Source organism: Rana temporaria, chromosome 7 (genome assembly GCF_905171775.1).
Source record: "Rana temporaria chromosome 7, aRanTem1.1, whole genome shotgun sequence".
NCBI lineage: Eukaryota > Metazoa > Chordata > Amphibia > Anura > Ranidae > Rana > Rana temporaria.
In genome coordinates, this window is record NC_053495.1 from 157,657,150 (window position 1) to 157,680,654 (window position 23,505).

A 23,505-nucleotide genomic window follows, 5' to 3' on the forward strand; every position below is an offset into this window, starting at 1 on the left:
TTTCCGGAAAACGCCAGCGTTTTGACATGCGATTTGACATGGATATTTTCTGCAACTTTTTGTTTCCATGCAAAAATCAGTTTTTGCTAGAAAATTACTTAGAACCCCCCCAAACATATATATTTTTTAAAGCAGAGGCCCTAGAGAATAAATTGGGAGGTTTTAAAACTTTTTATGTCACGCGGTATTTGCACGGTTGTTTTTTTTAACAACATTTTCGGGAAAAATACACTTTCTTTTTATTTTAATGCAAAAAATAAATAAAACACAATACATAACCCAATTTTTTGGTAAAATATAAAACATGATGTCATGCCGAGTAAACAGATACCAAACGTGTCATGCTTCACAATTGCACACGCCTGCACAACGGCAACAACTGACGTCAATTTTACTGTCCATAGGTGACGCTTTAAAAGCCTTTACAGGTTACTACTTTATATCTACAGAGGAATTCCTACCCATGATATTACGTTTCGGACAATACCTTATATATGTGGGACGATCGGTGTTTGCGTGTGTGCGGGACCAACGTATGCATTTGCCTTTGCGCGCTAGCATAAGGGAGATGGGGGGGGGGCACTTTAATAATTTTTTTTATTATTATTTTATTTTTTTACACTGTTGCTTTAATTTTTTGTATCACTTTTATTGCTGTCACAAGGAAAGTAAACATCCCTTGTGACAACCATGGGATGTGACAGATACTCTTTATAGAGGGATCTGGGGTCAATAAGACCCAAAATCCCTCCTTTGACTTAAAAGCATTCAAAACGCCAAGATCAGCGTTTTCTTGAATACTTTTGACTTAAAAAAATGGCGCCATTGACATCCAGGTAAATTGGAAGTGATGTCATGTCATCGTTTCCGAGGTACCATGGCAGGGACCTGATCAAAGCTGACTCCGGCTTTGTATGGGTCTCCCACTAGCCGGCGGATGTGCTAGAAGCTTGGATCTCCCGGTAGGATGGGGGATCCCGACGGAGCTGTGGAAGGCGGCGGGAGGGAGGGGACATCCCCTGCCACTGCTAGTGATAGCAATCGAGTGGATAGTTAGCCACTCCAGTTGCTATTATAAGAGAGCTGCTGCAGGCATCACCCGGTACAACCACTTGAAGTCAAATGACACAACCGGTATGCGATTTTTCGGCAAGAGCACACTGGGCAGCCTGGTCAAACTCTGGTGCCTACTGGCCAATCTAATCTCATTTAGACCCATTGCAAAACTGCATACTGCAAGAAAGGGGATGTGAAATGTGGGTTGTTATTACAGTGTCTAACTGAAACTATTTCTGTGACTTCAGTTGGGCTTAAGGCCGGAATCACACTAGTGCTGTGCGAATTTCAGCTCTCTTTTCTCTGCAGAGAGATGAGAGAAGTGTTCAGCAGATTAGCAACATTTTAGATGCGAATTTGGAGACCTGGGAGAAGTTATGGGTGAGAGGAGAGTGGGGGAGAAGTGTATTGAGCTAAATGAAAGAAATTCCTGAAGAGAACTGAACACATCTGCGAATCAGCTACGTACCCATAGAAGATAATGGGCTTGAATTCGCACCTGAGCCGCACCGCAATGCCTAAAAGACACACACGGTTTTACTGCAATGCGCAGTGCGGATGCATCGCACATATGTGAACCAGCCTCATTGAAAACAATGTATTTAGAAATGTTCTGCGTATTGGATGCGGTTTAAGCCGCACTCAATTCGCATAGGTGTGAACTTGGCCTTAATGTTTGCAGTCATTTTTCCCTTACATCGATGTAGGCCTTTAAAAAATATTTGTCTAAAGCTGGGCGTCAAGGCCCATTCAAACTACACTGTGGTGACACAAGGCACAATACCACATGCTTGTTGATATGATGCAGTGCCATTCATTCTGAATGGGGTCCTGATGCATCTTGCCAACCGATGTGCCTTACATTTTGTGTTTTCCCCCCTAATGCATCCTATGCATTAAGGTGAAAAAACACATTGCTGTGCCTGGCCCTCAAGCCCCCCGTTTTACTAACCTGAGCCCCGAATTTCCATGGGCGCGATCCCGCATCGCTCTCCCCACGGCTTCTCGGCTCTTCATTGGATAGATTGATAGCAGTGCAGCCATTGGCTCCCGCTGCTGTCAATCAAATCCAATGACGGAGCCTCCGGGGGGTAGGGCCAAGTCATACACTCGACGGCTATGGATGCCGAGTATATGACACGGCAGTGCGCCCGCAAGGTAACCCTCTCGGGAGAGAGCTTCCCAGAGGGGTTATCTATTGCAGGGAGGACCTGCGAGAGCCGTCGTGGGACCCCAGAACAGGAGGATCGGGGCCACACTGCAAAACGAACTGCACAGTGGAGGTAAGTATGACATGTTTGTTATTAAAAAAAAGAAAAACACTGAACCCATAGTATCACTTTAAGAACCTAGAAGATACAGCCAGACCCTTAGTAATGTGGTGACTGATTTAAAGCGGCTGTCCCCTGAAAAAAAAATATTAAAAGTCAGCAGCTACAAATACTGCAGCTGCTGACTTTTAATATTAGGACACTTACCTGTCCTGGAGTCCAGCGCCGTCTGCAGCAGAGGACGAGCGATCGCTCGTCACTCTGCTGCCCCCCCCGCCATCCTCGGTGAGGGAACCAGGAAGTGAAGCGCTCCGGCTTCACTGCCCAGTTCCCTACGGCGCATGCGCGAGTCGCACTACGCCTGCCGATTGGCTCCCGCTGTGTACTGGGAGCCGAGTGTTCCCAGAACACAACGGGGGGGGGGGGGGGGGACGTCATGCCCGCAGTCTGCCTGAGACTGTGTGGCCGGAAGTGGGTGCAAATATCTGTCTTTAGACAGGTATCTGCACCCCCTCCCCCCTGAAAGGTGTCAAATGTGACACCAGAGGGGGGGTTCCGATCAGCGAGAGTTCCACTTTAGGGTGGAGCTCCGCTTTAAGTTTTGCCTGCAATATTATATTTGACCACATGGAGCCCGTGGTAAATTTACTGCTTTTGCAGAAACTAGAAACTGTGTACCTTTAACAAAAGTTTCCATCATTCTTCAGTCTAAGGAAAAGAAACAGGTGCATTCTGGGAGCTCTGACTACATCTTAGAGACTGAAAGAAGGAACAAACTATCAGAGCACATATTGGACTAAAACTTACATTTGCTTGCATCCCCTAAACACAGCATCGCTGGTGAGAATGACATATTGCCATCTATAGCCTAGCTCAGGCATGTCCAAAGTCCGGCCCGCGGGGCGATTGCGGCCCTTGTTCCGGTTTAATGTGGCCCCCTTGGTAATTTGGATATATATCTATACCTCTCTCTAAATATACACAAATAACACGCCCAAGCTCATCTCTTCACCAAACACAGCCACAAAGGCGAGATAATTATTGTTGGGCAGTGTATTAGTGCTCTGACAAACACACTTAGACTGAATTTTAATGGTTCAAAGAATGTCAGGCAAAATGATCGGCCCTCACGCATGTTTACTTCATCAAATCTGGCCCTCTTTGAAAAAAGTTTGGACACCCCTGGCCTAGCTTATTCATTGTATTTATGTATATTTCATATACTGATTATATGTATTTGTTTTTTTCTCAATAGCTTTACCCACCCTGTTTTATCAATAAAGCTTCAAAATTACACTCAGTCTGGCTTATTGCAGAATAGGAGGGTTTAGCTGCATGTTGAGCTACACACAGGGAAACGTGTAGCGGGGACAAAACATAGGTGCTTCCAATTACGGTATTTTAATGTTTTAAATGAAACGCATTGAGAATTGGCAGATACGTAGTCAGTCACCGACCTAGTCAAAATATGTAGTCCTTTGTGACAGACAATTTAACTAATGAACACTAGAATTGCTAATAGGTGCTGGATGGGTTTAAAGGGATTCTAAAGATTGAAGGTTTTTATCTCCGAACGGAGCGGAATTTGGGAGTTTGGAAGTAGCAACGCACGCGTACCCTATAGCAAGTGGCTTGCTATAGGGACACTGGGAGAAGGAGAGGAGCCATTATCATTGACGGGGGACCTGAGAAGAGGAGGACTGGGGCTGCTCTGTGCAAAACAATTACACAGAGCAGGTAAATATAACATGATTGTTGAAAAACTTGGCAAAAGTGGTCAAATGTCCTAAAAAATACGGCACCTGATCCCAACATTTAGTAGTCCCCTACTCCCTTTGATAACATGATTGTTATTTAAAAAAAAAAGTACCTTTTAATATCACTTTAAATATAAGATTAAGGCATTAAAACAATTAAAACAATATGTGTATATATATTGTGACAGGAAGTCAGGTAAATCTGTGGGTGTTGTCACAGATGGGACATACATTTCTGCCTTGTTTAGACAATACACCAATTGTTATTAGGCGTCGGTTGCAAATTTAGCCAGAAAAGGCTAAAGGCCGTTGGAAAACTTCAGCTGTTCAGAATGAGGCAATTAAGGCCTCTATAAGTAGTCCAGAGGATTACCACTGAATTGCTGCATCCTGAGGCTTTGTGAGGAAGGAGAGCAGTGTACTGAAAGTCTTCTGAGGAGGTGAGGAGAGGATTGATTTTTCTGTGTGATAAAAATTAAAAGACTATTGTTTTTATGCTGTATGACCAGCACTGTCTGTCCAGCACTAGGCTGTGCCAGACTCCATAGATAGGTTCCTGTGTGATGAAGATAGACGCCCCAAGTGGCCAGGGTTTATTTTATGTTTGATTTTGTTTATGCTGTTTGGATGCTTGCACTTGTTTCCAGCAAGATGGAAGAATAAACCAAAATCTTTGTTTTCAACCGTCTTCGACTGCCTGTCTGTATAAATTCAGTGTGTAGTGAACCCATCCAGGGGGTCACACACCCCGCTACGGAGCTAACCCCTTACAATATATATACATGTAGCGGCCTGCTACTTTCATTCATAGCTGGCACTGCCTTAAATTTAGAGGGTAGTCAGAGACTTAATTACCTCTGACTGTATTGTTTTACCAAATTTGGGCCTCTGTTCCAGCCATGGCTGTACTGTGAGTGACCGCTATTGTTGTCTGGGGTGTTGGTACCACCTCAGGCCAAGGGTGGCAGCAGTCGAGTCAGGGTGTAATGGGTGTTTTTCATCGGCAGAAATAAGTGGTGGTTGATCGCCTCACTGTGCATGCTGGGGGAGAGTTCCTAAAGTGGAGGTTCACCCTAAAACAATGATCTAACATTACATCCAGCATACTAACGACATGTACAGTATGCAGGTCTTTTTTTTTTTTTTCGACGTACATACTGTTATATTCTTATTTCCTCCCCGGCTTCCGGGTTCTGATTCCCGCGGGACTGGGTGTACCTATCCCTGGGTTAGATGATTAACGTCTGGTGAAAAACTTCCCATGGCGCATAAGGCGCGTCACCAGTTTTCCGCAAATAGCCGACCTGCGAGTCGGCGCTATACGGCGCCTGCGCCCAACGTGTAGAGCTGACTGCGCAGGCGCCATATAGAGCCGACTCGCAGGTCGGCTATTTACGGAAAACTGGTGGCGCAGAACCCGGAAGCCGGGGAGAAAATAAGAATATAACGGTATGTACGGCGAAAAAAAAAAAAGACCTGCATACTGTACATGTCGTTAGTATGCTGGATGTAATGTTAGATAATTGTTTTAGGGTGAACCTCCACTTTAAGGGACAGACGTCATTAGTTCTGGGTCGTCGATTGCTCGTCTGTCGTCCCACCACCCCCCGTGTGTGACCCTTATGGGGACCCTTATGGCTGGGGGTGCGTGTTCAAGTGTTCCTGGCTCTGGGACCACGTTGGTCCGGGGTTGTGATTTACTGTGTAGGCCTGGAAGTCATACTGGGTCTACTTTTACAGAGTGGTCCTGTGCTGTCCCTCCTGAGGGCAGGGATGGACTGGCCATTGGAACTACAGGGAGTTTCCCGGTGGGCCAATGGCTCAGTGGGCCGACTTCAGTGACAGCGGTATGCCGCCCCCCTCCGCTCCTCTGTCTCTCCCTTCCCGCAGCGCTCACCTCCTCTCCCTGTCCACAGCGCTCACCTGGGGGGAACAAAGAAGCAGGGGGAGGACCAGAGGATCAGGGGGGACGACAGAGGAGCATGGGGGAGGGGACAGACTGCTGACTGAACAGCTATGGCCTGGGAGTTTCTCACTTCTTCCTAATCTTGTCCCATTAGGGGGGGGCACCAAACTGATTCTTTGCCCCGGGTGAAATAATGTCTAGCTTCCCCACTGGTACTGCCTATAAAAGTACCAGCCGTTCTACTCTAATAAAATAGAAGGGCTAGTGAAGGGGAAGAGGGGGTTTGGGTGGCCGGGGGAGGGGGGGGGGGTGCGGGAGTTGTCCGGCCACCATAGGAGAGACCTGTCAAAGTGGGCCAATCTGGATGAAGTCCAGGGCCAAATTTTTGTCCCAGTCCAGCCCTGCCTGAGGGAGGAAGCCACCCGATGAAGAACCTGTCTTGGAAAGCACCGAGCACAAGGCTGGTATCTCAGGAGAGGCCTTGAACTTCATCGAAGGACGCATGATTGCTGAGAGGCTGAGTGATGGTCGCCTGTCAGTTCTAAGTTCACAAGAGTTTATTTAAGAGAGATCCGGGTGCTGAATCCTTTGTTGAGAGGGATTCTGGACCGAATACATCTCCATCTTTGGGAAGGTCTGTGGCAGAGACTTTGCTAAAGTTTCTGTGTGACATCCTGGCTGCTAGGCTGGTGAGAGAGGCCTATCCAGGTGCACAATACCCGCTCTGGCTAGAGTGGTAACGAAAGTTACATTGCTGGAAGCAGGATTGTTTTCGAACAAAGTTATACACCTGAACCTATTACCTATTATCCTTTATACCTCTTCAGCTATTACTTTTATTCTTCTACCTCATTGGGTAATAAAGCACAGAAAAGGACACCTAAAGTGTGGACAGTTCTTCTCATCTCTCATCGTATACCCTAGAGTAGACGGCAAAGGAATAGAGGTAACGTGCCACCCAAAACAAACCAGCAGCTCATTCGGGGGTAGTGCTACACACACACACACACACATAGTAAAGTTGTTCTTCTACGTCTAGAGTGGTCAGTTTGACATAGAAAAGCAGGGGGACTGGCAGGACCACCCCAAATTTCACATAAATGAAGAAATACAGAGATACTTTTAAAGACAAATACATGGTGTAACACACATATCAGAAATCTAAAATAAAATGTTGGGCTAACATATACTTTAAAAGTCCGCTATCTTTTTTTTTTTTTGGTGATACAATTATATTGGATGTGGTACATTTTTATATTAGCCTATGGTTGGTCATCAATAATAAATCGTTTTTTTCTTTTTAAATGATTTCTGTAGTAAATCATACTTTTGTCCCCAATCAACACTGACTTTATAAATCACAGTGCCCCGGGGGAAGAACAATCTCACACCATCTGTTTTGCATCTTAAAGCGGAACTCCTGCTGATCGGAACCCTCCCCCCTCCGGTGTCACCTTTTACAGGGGAGGGGGGTGCAGATACCTGTCTAAAAACAGGTATTTGCACCCACTTCTGGCCACACAGTCTCGGGCAGACTGCGGGCATGACGTCACCTCCCGTCCCCCCCCCCCCCCCGTTGTGTTCTGGGGACACTCGGCTCCCAGTACACAGCGGGAGACAATCGGCAGGCGTAGCATGACTCGTGCATGCGCCGTAGGGAACCGGGCAGTGAAGCCGGAGCGCTTCACTTCCTGATTCCCTCACCGAGGATGGCGGGCGGGGGGGGGGGGCAGCAGAGTGACGAGCGATCGCTCGTCCTCTCTCTGCTGCGATCGGCGCTGGACTCCAGGAGAGGCAAGTGTCCTAATATTAAAAGTCAGCAGCTGCAGTATTTGTAGCTGCTGGCTTTTAATAAAAAAAATTCAGTGGAGCTCGGCTTTAATAAAGAAATCAGATAAAAACCTGTGCAAAAAAAGGACAGACATAGATTTTTTTTTTTTATCTGACTGATATTGTAGGAATAAAGTGCTTGAGACTGTTCTTCCTTCAGACACTTTGACAAAATAAAACTTAGCGTGGTGACTTCACACATCAAGTTAAAGGAAACCTGTCATAAGTGGAATAAGGGGGCTGCCATAGCTGTCCTCCTTTGAAAATATGAGTTCCCTGCCTGTCATTGTGATGCTTTGGCTTCAATACCTTTTATATCACTGACCCAGAAAGAGAACAGAGATGTCAACTCTGACTTTTCTCCAACTTTCATTTACTGCATACTTGTAGCTGAGAAGTGAAAGGAAAGCCGGCAGCATTTTGTCTAGACTGTGGAAGACTTACAGTGAGACTTAACCCATCAACAGTTACATTCAAGGCATGCTGTAAATGATAACTGTCATAGTTGCTTGTGTGCTCAACAGAATTGTCATACCATCAAATGGCTGGTGTCCTAACTGATCATACATGCAAAATATCTTACATGGCCTACCGAGAAATAATAAAATTGGGCATGCTGGAAAACCAGCATCCCATCAGTGCTTGCAGCCAATGGGTGTGGGCGCAACACAGTGGGCCAGATTCACAGCAGAAATACGCCGGCGTATCTACTGATACGCCGGCGTATTTTCAAATTTGCCGCGTCGTATCTTGATTTGGAATCCTCAAACCAAGATACGACGGCTTTTGGCATAGATCCGACAGGCGTACGGCTTCGTACACCTTCGGATCGTAGGTGTAATTCTCCGGCAGCCGCTGGGTGGAGTTTGCGTTGTTTTTCAGCGTCGGGTATGCAAATTAGCTGTTTACGGCGATCCACGAAGGTACGCGCGTTCGTCGCATTCTCTTACGTCGTCGCTAGTCGGTTTTTCCCGTCACAATCTTAAGCCTGCTATTTCATGGCTTAGATTTAGACCAGCCATGTTAAAGTATGGCCGTCGTTCCCGCGTCGAATTTCCAATTTTTTCTTTTTTGCGTAAGACGTCCGGGAATACGAAAGTACGTTACGCACGTCGCCGTTCAAAAAACACGTCGGGCCGCCGTAATTTCGCGCAAAGCACGGCGGGAAATTTTTACACTGAGCATGCACAGAACGTTCGGCACGGGAGCGCGCCTAATTTAAATGGTACATGCCCCATTTAAATTAGGCGGGCTTGCGCAGGACGGCTTTACGTTACACCGCCGTAAGTTTACACGCAAGTGCTTGGTGAATCAGGCACTTGCGCTGAAAAGTTGCGGCGGTGTAACGTAAATGAGTTACGTTACGCCGCAGCGCAGGTACATGAATCTGGCCCAGTGTGTTCTAGCTGTTGTGTATCTGAGAAAAAAAGTGAAGGGACACAAACACCACATACATTAACAGAGGTTAAAAGTATGGATGCACTGATATATCGGCCGCCGAAAATGATCTGACAAAAATAGGGTTATAGGCAAAAAGGTGTCAATAATGGCATTCTGCGTCATATTGACTTCAATGCAAAATTGTGTCCCATTGACTTTAATGCAAAATTGTGTCCCATTGACTTCAATGAGAAAAAGCGGCAAGGCAGGACTTTGAATAAAGCACACAGTCAATAGTGAGGAGTCAAGAAATTATATATTTGATGTATATCATAATAACAAATGCATACAAATGAATAAATAATGTCACAGTATAATTCATCCATATACATATAGGAACATGATAATACATGACAGTAGAGAGGGGTGGAGATTACACCACCTGTGAAACTTCCTATTGCATACATTTAAAAATAATAATAATAATAATAATATACAAATATTCGTATGAATAAAATTAATTACATAATCAGCTTGAACATTGCATGTACAGAGGCTTGACGCGTTTCGTGGAATATTTAAAGCCACTCTTCAGGAGCAGCAATGTATATTTCTGAAATTAAACATGAGTTTCTAGGTCACTGCCTTTGAAAGGGAAAAGACAAACAAAAAGAAGAGTATAGATCAGGAATATACACTAATCTGGAGAAGACTCACAACCGCCATGTGAAAGAGCAACATTGAGAGCTGGAAGCTCCCTTAAGGGCATCTTTTCCAGGTGCTGTGGCAGCATATGGCGCATGCGGGGCCCCCACATGACCACACCAGGGGAGGACAATAATCCATAAAGTGATGGTCCCTAAAAACAGTTGCAGGTAGTAGCTAGAAACGTCAATATAGACAGGGAATGATCTCTGTGTTTCTCATCCCTACAAAGCAGGGAGGAGAAACTGAGAGATTAGTTAGTAAAAGCAGCACACTGTACACACATTACACATTGCTATGCACATATTTACCCCTTGACAGAGGCGGCTCTTTAATTAGGCAAATTAGGTGGTCGCCTAAGGCCTCGCACTCACAGAGGCCTCGCGGCCACCTAACTTGCTTAATGCATTACCCCAGTTTTGAGGGACAGGGGACCTTAATGCTGCTGTGCTCAGGCAACATTATGAGCCCTGACTCAGGAGCAGGGCCGCCAGCATCCCTAACAACCAGTGAATATCAGTGACACCACCAGGTGGCCCCCGCCCCTTAGTTATTAAAGAGCAGGATCTGGGGGCCGCCTTGTTAAAGGGGGCTTCCAGATTCCGATAAGCCCCCTGCCCACAGACCCCCACAACCACCGGCCAGGGTTGTGGGGAAGAGGCTCTTGTCTTTGAATTATTTTTTCCAACATGGGCGTGAGTGGGGCCCCTTGTTAAGTTTTGCCTAAGGCCTCACAAAGCCTAGAGCCGCCTCTGCCCCTTGATTACCTTAGCTGTTAACCCTTCCCAGCCAGTATTATTAGTACAGTGATATTGTAACTTTTAACACTGATCTCTGTATTAGGGCTCAATCACACCATACGTGTATGAAAACTGATAGAAAAAACATGCAGATTTCACTTGTAGAGACATCAGTTTACATCACTTTGACATCAATTTCTATGCGTGTTTCATTGAGTTTTTTAAAGCACGGTGACATCAGTTTTCATGCGTGCCAGTTATGTGCCCTGTTCACACCAATGTTGATGTCATGACCAGGGCAGATCCGCCCTATAGGCTCACTATGCAAGGCGCTTAGGGCCCCGCCAGGCTGCGAAGGGCCCCCCAAATTACTAGAGGCCCACTTGGTGAGAAGTCATTTTCGCCCCCTCACCCCGCTTTTCAACTCGCTGGCTGCATGGGAGAAGAGGTAAGAAGTTAACCCCCCCCCCGCTTCTCAATTTGATGTAAGATGTAATTTCCGACAGAAGAACACCCCCTCCCCCCGCTTCTCAACTTTCTTTAATGTGACATGTCACTGTCGTCAGCGCCCCCCGCTTCTCATTTTTAATGTGCCATGTCATTTTGCTTAGGGCCCCAGGGAGGTCAGGATCGGCACTGGTCATGACAGTTTTTTCCCATACAGAAAACTGTATACACATTGCAGATTTATGTGCAGAAAAACTATTGACTTCAATGCAAAATCACGCCACAATGACTTCAATACAAGAAAACCGCTTCCATTGACTTCAACACAAAATCCCATCCTATTGACTTCAATGCCAAATCGCATCTCATTGACTTCGATGAAAAAATCACATCCCGTTGACTTCAATGCAAAATCACATCCCATTGACATCAGTGAAAACATTTCCCTATTGACCGCAATGCAAAATCGCATCCCATTGACTTCAATGCAAAAATGGCAGCAACACTAAAACAATTTTAATAAAAAATATATATATATATACATTTCGGTTTCAGTTTTTGACCAAGTGCACCCTGAATTTTCAGTTTTTGGCAATTTTTGTGGAGTTTTCATTCGGTGCTCAACTAGTTCAAAGCATTCCCCTTCCTATCAAAAACTTGCAGGAAAAAATTTGCCCTACACAGCTCCTACATCGCCATCTTGATTGAAGATCAGGCGCACGTGCTGACACATGGCAGCTCTGTGCCAGGTCTATCAGGCCCAAGCCATTTCTAGGCATACTCAGGTCTACATCAGTAAAATGCAAATGCGTGAAATCTCGTGAACTGCCCCTTGGGATGTGTGACATAGAAATGGGGGGGGGGGGGTATACGTTTCTCTTTAAAGAGATCCCCAAGCAGAATTGCGGGAAATTTTGTTCTCCCTTTTTTTTCTTTTTTTTGGCCATTTTTAGGCTGATTGGGCCAGATTCAGATAGGTTACGAGGATCTAAAGATACGCTGACCTATCTGATTTACGATCCGCCGCCGCAAGTTTTTGAGGCAAGTGCTTTATTCAGAAAGCACTTGCCTCTAAAGTTACGGCGGCGTGTCGTAAATCCCCCGGCGGAATTAAAATTCCGCGGCTAGGGGGTGTGTAACATTTAAATCAGGCACGTCCCCACGCCGAACGAACTCCGCTAAATTTCCCAGCTTGCATTGCTCTAAATGACGTCGCTAGGACGTCATTGGTTTCGACGTGAACGTAAATTACGTCCATCCGTATTTGCGAACGACTTATGCAAACGACGTAAAAAATTAAAAATTCGACCCGGGAACGACGGCCATACTTAACATAGGATACACCGCATATAGCAGGGGTAAGGCCCCATACACACGATAGAATCTATCCGCTGAAAAATCCCAGCGAATGGGTTTCAGCGGATAGATCCTATGGTGTGTACACTCCAGCGGATCTGTTATCCCCTGGGATGGATTCCAGCAGATAAATATTTGCTGACATGCTAAACAAATCTATCCGCTGGAATCCATCCCAACGGATGGATCCGCTGGTCTCTATAGACTCACCGGATCCATCCGTCCGAAGGGATCCCCCGCATGCATCGTAATGATTCGACGCATGCGTGGAATTCCTTATATGACAGCGTTGCGCACGTCGCCGCGTCATAATCGCGGCGACGGCGCGACACGTCATCGCCAGAGGATTTCGGCGCGGATTTCAATGCGATGGTGAGTACACTCCATCGCATTGGAAATCCGCACAAATCCTCTCGTGTGTATGGGGCCTATCTATACGCTGGAAAAAGCCGAATGCAAACAAAAAAGCACCGGACGGTCGTTCGTTTCTGAATCGCGTAACTCCTCATTTGCATATTCCTCGCGTATACAAACGGAAGTGCCACCTAGCGGCCAGCGTGATATTGCAGCCTAAGATCCGACGGTGTAAGTCACTTACACCTGTCGGATCTTAGGGAGATCTATGCGGAACCTGATTCTATGAATCAGGCGCATAGATCCGACCGACGGAACTCAGAGATACGACGGCGTATCAGGAGATACACCGTCGTATCTCTATCTGAATCTGGCCCACTGTACATAGTGGGAGCCTATTAGCGAGTCCTGGCCAATGATTCACGGCCAGGACATGCTTATCAGCTGTGTGCAATAACAGTGCAAAACTCTGTAGACAGGGAATGATCTCTGTGTTTCTCATCCCGACAAAGCAGGGAGGAGAACCTGAGAGATCAGTTAGTAAAAGCAGAACACTCTACACACATTGCTATGCACATACATTTATGAAGATTTTTTTTATTGGATGTTTTATAGGAGAAAGTAAAAAATATTGTTTGTTTTTTTTCAAAATGTTCAGTTTTTTTCCCATATATATTGCAAAAAATAAAAACCCACCAAAAAAAAGCTCTGTTTGTCGGAAAAATAAGATATACATTTTGTTTGGGTACGACCGTGCAAATACTAATTAAAGAAGCACGGTGCTAAAGAGCAAAAAATGTCCTGGTCACAAAGGGGGTAAAAATGTCCGAAGCTGAGGTGGTTAAATCAGAACTAAACCCTCCTGTCCTTTACAGCCATGGAGGCCGCCATCTTGTCTCTTGTTTAATCTGCAGTTGCCATGGTGCTGCACATGTGACCAGTTATGACATCTGTCTTTTGCTGACTTGACAGTTCTGATGAGAGCACAAACAACTGTGACAGTTTCCTATGAGTGGCATGCCTTTAATGTAATCGGTGGGTTTAGTTCCACTTTTACACTGTAAATCCATATATTATATTATAATGTACTGTTCTGGCATCATAGAAGGTGTTGTAATAGTGAGCGCTCTGGTACAATCTCAGGCTGATCTCTCAGCTATGAAAACACAGCGCACACCCGGCTGCCAGACTCAGACTGACTAAGATTTCAAAACATGTGGGCGTGTCCTGCTCTAACCGCGCCCCCTCCTTAATATTGCCGCAAACACCCGGCTTCTCGTGAAGGGGGCGCGGCGCCTCCTCCCAAGCCCGCCCTATGCTAAACCCTTCGAGCCAATGAAGCGCTGAGGGTCACGCCCCCTCTCCTCCGTGCCTACCGCTGTAGGTGGTTACCATGACACTGACGTTGTGTGCGGGGCGGGCGGTGCGCAGACGCAGTGGGAGTTTTGTCAAGATGGCGGCGGGGCCAGTGAGGAGGCAGAGCTGGGAGATGCTGTGAGGCAGTCAGAGAGGCAGACCGCGGCTACACAGGACAGACGACCGCTACCGGAGGAAGGGAGGGCCGACACGACGGGACATTCGGGGATACGGAGGAGTGACAGGCTCAGCACACGCCGCCACACCCGGGGAGGCCGCCGGACAGTGCGGGACACATGAGCCCGAGCAGTCCCCGGGATCTACCGGCGGCGGAGGAAGAGACAGCCGGGCGCCCCTGAGGGCCGGGAGAGGGGCCCCTGACGGGCTGGCCTCAGGATGAAGTTCGCCGAGCATTTGTCCGCTCACATCACCCCGGAGTGGAGGAAACAGTACATCCAGTATGAGGTGAGAGAGCCCGGGTGTCCCCCGCATCTCAGGGTGTCCCCATCACACCCAGGACTGATCCCTTCTCTGCCCTGGGTGTCCCCCCCCATCTCAGGGTGTCACCCCACCCCCCATCTCAGGTGTCCCCCATCACACCCAGTACTAATCTCTTCTCTGCCTGGGTGTCCCCCCCATCTCAGGGTGTCCCCCGCATCTCAGGTGTCCCCATCACACCCAGGACTGATCCCTTCTCTGTCCAGGGTGTCCCCCGCATCTCAGGTGTCCCCATCACACCCAGGACTGATCCCTTCTCTGCCCTGGGTGTCCCCCCATCTCAATGTGCCCCCCCCCATCTCGCGGTGTCACCCCCATCTCAGGGTGCTCCCCCCCCCCCTTCTTGGGGTGTCACCCCCCCAATTCTCTGCCCTGGGTGCCCCCCCATCACACCCAGGACTGATCCTTACACTTTGTAAGAGACCAGCCCAGTCATGGATTGGAAGCTCCTTGGACAAGACATTCCTGTATATAGGAAGGGTATAATAGAGGTGTCATCCTCATCCTCTGGACAGGAACACCCACACACTTCATCTCCTGACACTTCCCCATTACTCCTGAGTGACAGTCTACAGCCATGGCTGGCCCCATCCATTCCCATCACCGGCCCCATCCGATGGTTACTACCGGCAACCGCTTCACTCCTCTGGTGCTCTCAGTTTTAGGGCGTTATGAGAACTACTTTTTGTCCTCCTCCCAGAGCACTATACTCATTTATTGGTTGCTACAGGCAACCCACTTCACTCATTTTTGCAACTTTTAGATTTGGTTGCTATGCTTTGTTGTTGCCCCACTTCAGCTGGTTGCTATAGGCAACCTCTTTGTATGTGTCACATTTGGATTGGTTTCTATAAGCAACGGCTGTGCTCTTGCCCCATTTAGATTGGTTGGGATAGTCGCTCTTGCCCCAATTTAGATTAATTTCTAGGCTTTGTTCTCACAATTTAGGCTGGTTGCTATAGACATCCTCTTTGTACATTTGGTTGCTATAGACAACCTCTTTGTACATTGGTTGCTATAGACATCCTCTTTGTACATTTGGTTGCTATAGACAACCTCTTTGTACATTGGTTGCTATAGACCTCCTCTTTGTACATTGGTTGCTATAGACAACCTCTTTGTACATTTGGTTGCTATAGACCTCCTCTTTGTACATTGGTTGCTATAGACAACCTCTTTGTACATTTGGTTGCTATAGACAACCTCTTTGTACATTTGGTTGCTATAGACAACCTCTTTGTACATTTGGTTGCTATAGACAGCCTCTTTGTACATTGGTTGCTATAGACATCCTCTTTGTACATTGGTTGCTATAGACAACCTCTTTGTACATTTGGTTGCTATAGACAACCTCTTTGTACATTTGGTTGCTATAGACAACCTCTTTGTACATTTGGTTGCTATAGACGACCTCTTTGTACATTTGGTTGCTATAGACAACCTCTTTGTACATTTGGTTGCTATAGACAACCTCTTTGTACATTTGGTTGCTATAGACAACCTCTTTGTACATTTGGTTGCTATAGACATCCTCTTTGTACATTGGTTGCTATAGGCATCTATCTATCTATCTATCTATCTATCTATCTATCTATCTATCTATCTATCTATCGACCAATGTTTCTCAACTCCAATCCTCAAGTACCCCCAACAGGTCATGTTTTCAGGCTTCCTATTACTTTGCACAGGTGACTTGATCAGTTTCACTGCCTTAGAAATTACCACAGCCGTTTTCATCTGAGGGAAATCCTGAAAACATGACCTGTTTGGGGTTCTTGAGGACTGGAGTTGAGAAACAATTTTGTAGACAATCGCTTTGCACCTGTCACATTTAGATTGGTTGCTATAGACAACTGCTCTGCTCATGTCCCATTTAGATTGGTTGCTATAGACAACTGCTCTGCTCATGTCACATTTGGATTGGTTGCTATAGACAACTGCTCTGCTCATGTCCCATTTAGATTGGTTGCTATAGATAATCTGCTCTTGCCACATTTAGAGTGGTTGCTACCGGCAATGCTGTGACTTGTAGTTCCATCCTAGCCTGAGAGCCATATGATGAGTTTATTCTCATTTGGTCCCGGGTCATGTTAGAGACACTCCTTCATTGTGGATGACCCAGGATGTGTGTATAGTGAGGGCTCATCAATCAGCCCATCTCCTCCATGGATTTGGCACGGCTCAGATAATGGGCTCCCCTCAGTCCTCGCACACCAGCAGGGTTCCTGTTTTTCAGTAAAGCAGTCATTTTTTTTGGCCAGTGAGATGGAGAAATGGGTCACATGGTGACAAATATGAATGGAGCGGAATGTATGATTGTCACTCCTCCATCCACAGACCTCAGTGCTCTATATATACAGATGTTTGTACGGAGTGTATATCAGTGCTTTGTATATGAGATAATGACTCCTCTCCGCCCTCAGCACTATGTGCCTCCCTCATGTCCTCATGCACCTGCCTTCAGTCAATTATTAGCAGTTCTGGTTTTATTTGTCTCCACTTTGCTGTCTGTCCCTGAGTACATTGTACAACCCTCTGCCTTCTGTGATGGACATAGAAACGGGAAATAGTTCACTTACCGATTGCCACAACTTCAGGATCACTTGCTTGAAAATAGCCCTTAGTAGAGCTGTAATGTAATTACACACTTTGAGAAGGACATGCAGAGATTAGCAGCAATCCGATTATCACAGCACCTAATCGGCCAATGTAGACACGGATGGAGAAGGGAAGGGTGACAGCTTGATAACGTTCCCAAGCCTTCTCATAGGGACACTTGCCTTGTGTTTGTTTAGCTGAATCAGCAGTTTCTTAAACACTGAGGACATAAGATGGCCTGGAAGCTGTGGTCCTTAAATGTGGGTGTCCTTGTCCCTGAAGTCTATTATTAGGCATGTGGAATGTACATTACGTCTCATGTACACTGGTGCTGGTTAACGGACGTTTAGGAGAAGTTGGGCATTTTTTTTCCAACTGTTGCTGGACCCTCCTCTGTTATCTTATCAATACATGTACACAGGTCGGTTATAGTCGTTTCTAGGCAATGGACTTTCAGATGCTGATTTTACAGGCATTGCACACGCTTCTAAATGCGGCTAAACGTGGCAACCCGCGTCTCGTTTACATGCGTCTTTTTAGCCATTTTAAAAATCGCAAAACAGACATATAGGCCCAGATTCTCAAAAGAGATACGACGGCGCATCTCCAGATACGCCATCGTATCTCTGTGTAGCGCCGTCGTATCTATGCGACTGATTCTTAGAATCAGTTACGCATACATATTCATTAGATCCGACAGGCGTACGTCTCTTACGCCGTCGGATCTAAACTGCAATTTTTATTTTGCCCACTAGGTGGCGCTTCCGTCGATTTCCACGTCGAGTATGCAAATTAGCTAGATACGCGAATTCACGAACGTACGCGCGGCCGACGCAGTAAGGTTGCAATGTTTACAATAGGCTTTTCCCGGCGTAAAGTTGCCCCTGGGTCTATGAGGCGCAGCCAATGTTAAGTATGGCTGTCGTTCCCGCGTCAAAAATTTATGTTGTTTGCGTAAGTCGTCCGTGAATGGGGCTGGACGTCATTTATGTTCACGTCGAAACCAATGACGTCCTTGCGACGTCATTTGGAGCAATGCACACTGGGATATTTTAGGGACGGCGCATGCGCAGTTCGTTCGGCACGGGGACGCGCTTCATTTAAATGAAACACGCCCCCTACCCGCCAAATTTGAATTCCGCCGGGTGATTTACGCTATGCCGCTCCAACTTTACAGGCAAGTGCTTTGTGAATAAAGCACTTGCCTGAAAAACTTGCGGCGGCGTAACGTAAATGGGATACGTTGCGCCCGCATAATTTTGCGCCCATCTACGTGAATCTGGGCCTTACAGTTTAGGCTTATATTGTTGGAACGGTGCCTGGCCACAGAAATCCAGTGACCAATCCATCTTGTTCCTGAGTTTGAACAGGTCTGCCGACGTTAATTTTCTGATTGGACAGTAACTGGCCACAGCGGGCAGCATTCACCTGAAAGCGCCCAGAGGCGATTCAGTTTGCATGTGTTGCGCTATATAAGTTTCTCACTCACTGACCTCTATTGAAGGGATTGGAAAGAACTACATCTAGAACAGTCTCACGACCAGTGTTTCTCCTTAGGGTCAGGGGGGGGGGGGGGGGGGGGTTTCATGACCAGTGGTGAATTAATTTTGTATCTTTACGGACTGCCAATGCACAGGGGAGTGGTGCAGTGCTATGCTGACCACCAATGTGGGGGGCATCAGGTGCTTGGCAATTTTTTTTTTTTTTAGAATCTAAGCCATCTAGAAAAGTTAGGAGCAAGTTTGTGTACATGCACGGCGATATGTAGTGTCAATGTTTTCATCCCGCCGCGTGTGTTTGTACATGCGTATATGTAGAGAGGATTTTATGTGCTCACATTCTTCTTTTTTTTATTTTTTTTTTTTTATTAATAAAACATTAATCACAATGGGGACAAAGGGTTCCCTATGTTGAATTTTTGGTGACAGGTTCTCTTTAATGAGACATGCAGGGTCTAAAAGACTCCTATACGTCTCCCCTGGGTCAGAAACAAGATAGGGAGAAGAGCGAATGTGTGTCCGCTGTCCTCCTTCCCCCTCTACCCTGCGGCACCCACTATGTCTGGCCTGCAAGTGGAACCCAGGATACATGGCAGCGGTGCGTGCAATTTACCCGTGTGTGTAGAGACAATCGGGCAGCAGCTGAGCTGCCCGAATGCTTCCACCTGACAAGTGAGCCTTGCTGCTTGCCCACAGCACAGCTCAATGTAGAAGAAATATACCTGCCCGGTGCCTGGAACCTCATGTCCTGTGCGTTGGGCAATACAGATTGTGCATTCCTGCAACAATAAATGGGCTGGCAAAAGCCCAGGCGCCAGGAAGCAATTTCTGATCACCATGGCAACCTGACGCCTGAGATTTGTCAAGCCCTGACGGGCACTGCTATGCTAGGCGGGGCATAACTATGCTGACCACCAATGTGTGCGGACACTGCACTAAGCACTTGTGTTGGGGAATACTACTCCTTTTTTAATGTCTGCATTCATTTTCAGTTATTCAGTTGTTTACCAGATTCTTATTAAAGTTGTACAGAGCAGGAGGGTGTAAAAGCATCTGTGTCAAATATGCTACATATGCCATATTATTTCTTCTAGAGTATAATTATTTTTAGAAGAGGTTACCCAAGACCTGAAACAATATTTAATTTTATCCACATGGAGGGGGGAAAAGGATTGAGAGAGGCTGACCTAGAATATGACGGGCTGGGTGAGCCTTGGCGAATAAAGGTGGTTGTTGTAGAAGACGCTGTATTGTTCAGGCCAAATAAATGTCCTTTTATATAAGAACAGCTGGAATTGTTCCAGGATACTAACAAGGTGGAGCAAAAAAAAAAAATGAAATAAATGTGTTTGAATTAAAAACACCAAGCTATATAAACATGTAATGTGAGTATGAATGATGATAATGATAAAAAAAAATGTGTGTGTGTGTGTGTGTAAAATATATATATATATATATATATATATATATATATATATATATATCACACATTTTTATTATTATAGACGGAACACACATTTTTTTTATTTATTTTTTATTATGTGTGTATCTATAGATATATACACAACATAAAATGCACATTTAATTTTTTTATTATTATGTGTGTGTATGTCTGTGTATAATCTCTCTCTCAAAAGAAAGTACGTACTTTATCTTATTTCCCAAGATAAAAAATAAGGTGTGACTGTTCAAATAATGATATGCATACAAGAGATCCTTTCTTATCATTTTTTTTTTTGTTTTGTTTATGCATCGGTTCATTTTTATGGACACAACTGTGCAAAAAGTAGAGCATGGAAGAATTTTAAAGAAGTAACAAATACAATAATTGTTTTTTGTGCATTAACATGGCAACAATCACCTTAAACAAGAATAATATACAGTGTCTATATTGTATATATATGTGTGTGTGTGTATATATATATATATATATATATATATATATATATATATATATATATAATATATATATATTTTCTCAAATGAGTAATCCGCTTGGCAGCATCGACAGATTTGGTCTTGCAGTGTAGTTATCACATTTTTTACAGTTATTTTTTGCACATAAAAAAAAAACAAAAAAAGACTCCTGTAATAAAGCCAGGTCATCATCCAGAGAGAATGTAAAATGTATGTAAATTAGATTTATGCTTTAAATGTAGTATAAAGGGCAAGTAGAGAGGAACTGAAACAACCATCCCGACATGTATTGTTACATTGTCTGTCTGGCAGTGTTATCTCTGTGTATTAATGTAAGAATTAGAGGACCCGATAATTGTCTTGGTGTAACCAGTATTCAGTGACTGCGGTAATAGAGTCTGAAAAATCGGAATAGTGCGATGAAAATGGTTAAGTGAAATGGTACTTTGCATGAAAAATGTTAGGAGAAGGGACATTGGAGACCTTTTAATGTACACAAATCACTAGTTGCATCTCTTCTTGACTGTATCTTGATCATACTGGGGGGGGGGGTGTTAATGTCTGAGAGGGTGTCCTTTTAAAAAATGCAATGCATTGGGAAACCCTGTGTGTGTGTGTGTGTGTGTGTGTGTGTGTGTGTGTGTTTGTGTATTGATGGTGTATCTAGAAATCGCCACTGGCTCCTGCTTGAGCACCTTGTCCTTCCCGGCCACGATGTAACGTTTGATAAAACCCAGGCCTGTGTCTGTATCTGAGCAGCTGTTGCTCTGGCCAACACATAAACAGACTCAATAGTTAAGCAGCGGCAGGTTTAACATTTCCTGTATTTAATTATCAAGGCTAAATATACATAGCATTTTAGGGATTATGTTATTCCTGCCTGTACCTTGTGCAAAGATGTTCTCAAGGAATGTAACACCTTGTTTGATTATGGATTTACATGAGCCATATTTTGTTCTAAAACAATAACTGCGATTGTGTGTTTGCCACATGAAGCTGAACTCTGGGGAAATTTCAAAAGATACCCTTGCAGTGGGGCTTCCCCTGCATTTTAGGGTTAATAACTTTTTTTTTGGTCTAGGGCAGGGGTCTCCAAACTGCGGCCCAAGGGCCAGATGTGGCCCTTTGCTAGCCTTTATCCGGCCCTTGGGGCACAATTCCTCCCACTGACATGAGGCACTATTCCTCCCACCAACAATGGGGCACTATATTATCCACTGATACCAATGATGGGATACTATTCCTCCTACAAATAGGGGGAATACTCCTCTTCCTATTGACCACCAACCCTGAGGCCATATTTGTTCTCACTGATGCTAGGCCCGTGACTTTTTTTTCCCTTGCTGGCCCCAATCCGGCCCTCCTAAAGTCTGAAGGGCAATAAAGTGGCCCTTTGTTTGAAAAGTTTGGAGACCCCTGGTCTAGGGTAACAATTATACTTACCTTAGCCACTCTCCTCTTCCCTCTAGTGTAGCAGGTTGTGGGTGGGCCCTTGGCATTTTCTCTTACAATGCAGGACTGCTGGTACTGCATTGTATAGGATGACATCAGAGTGCTTGCGGCTGATGGGGTGCTGAAGGAAAGCAGCTTTGGGGGACTAATTGTGTGGGGAGGTGGAAGCTTGTGTGAGAAAGGGATATGGTAAGCAAAACTGCTTTTTGTTGGTACTAGAGGTGCACCGAATGGAAATTTTTGGTGCTGAAACCGAAAATGCAGGATGCACTTGGCCAAAAAAATGAAAATGACAGTTTTTTTTTTTTTTTTTTTTTTTTTAGATATTTTTATATATCATTGTATTCTTTTTAATTAATATAATTTTAAATTAATATACATTCATCATCCCCCATAATTGGCACCTTTAGCGCAAGAAAGGCTCAAGAAAAATGTATCCCTCTATGTATGTCTTCACACTGGTCTGTTGCACTTCCATTTTGGTGTTAAAAATCCAGCTTGGTGCATTTTTGGTCAGTAAAAAAACGCACCTCACAGTTCAAATGCATTGAAAATGCAGCGGGAACGCATCATTAAGTTCCGGTTCACACTGATGCGCTGTGTAAGGTCGCATGTGATTCGCATCGCACTGCAGTGCAAATTACATGTGATGTCTGTGCGATGCTAATTCAGACATTCAGATTGTATGGCTGAATTTGCATCGCAAGTCATGCAGGGACCCTTTTTTTGGTCCACACCAGAATCGGATTCATGTTCGCACTGCGACATGCGAACCGATCTGGGCATGTCATTAAAGTGGGAGTTCACCCGAATTTTTTTTTTTTTTTAACATTAGATTGATGCTCATTTTGTCAAGGGGAATCGGGTAGTTTTTTTAAAATCGAAGCAGTACTTACCGTTTTAGAGAGCGATCTTCTCCGCCGCTTCCGGGTATGGTCTTCGGGACTGGGCGTTCCTATTTGATTGACAGGCTTCCGACGGTCGCATACATCGCGTCACGAGTAGCCGAAAGAAGCCGAACGTCGGTGCGGCTCTATACGGCGCGTGCACACCGACGTTCGGCTACTTTCGGAAAATCGTGACGCGATGTATGCGACCGTCGGAAGCCTGTTGGAAGCCTGTCAATCAAATAGAAACGCCCAGTCCCGCAGCCCATACCCGGAAGTGGCGGAGAAGATCGCTCTCTACAACGGTAAGTTCTGCTTCGATTTAAAAAAAACTACCCGATTCCCCATCACAAAATGAGCATCAATCTAAGGTTAAAAATTAACTTTTCGGGTGAACCTCCACTTTACTGTGTATTAACACTCCCAGCGATTTGCATATGGCAGTGTTGACCACGGTGCGATGTGGGAACCCGCACTGGATTCGCAGGGTTTTTGC

At 45.4% G+C, this 23,505-nt stretch overlaps 1 protein-coding gene across 1 annotated transcript in view; it reads left to right on the forward strand.

The window, feature by feature from the left end:
* The first annotated feature begins 14,218 nt into the window (after nucleotides 1-14,218).
* XPR1 (xenotropic and polytropic retrovirus receptor 1) overlaps nucleotides 14,219-23,505 on the forward strand; it is a 187,494-nt gene continuing 178,207 nt past the window's right edge. The window contains 1 exon segment of the mRNA XM_040360240.1: nucleotides 14,219-14,623. Within this exon segment, the coding sequence (XP_040216174.1) occupies nucleotides 14,555-14,623 (69 nt within the window). The 5' untranslated portion in view covers nucleotides 14,219-14,554.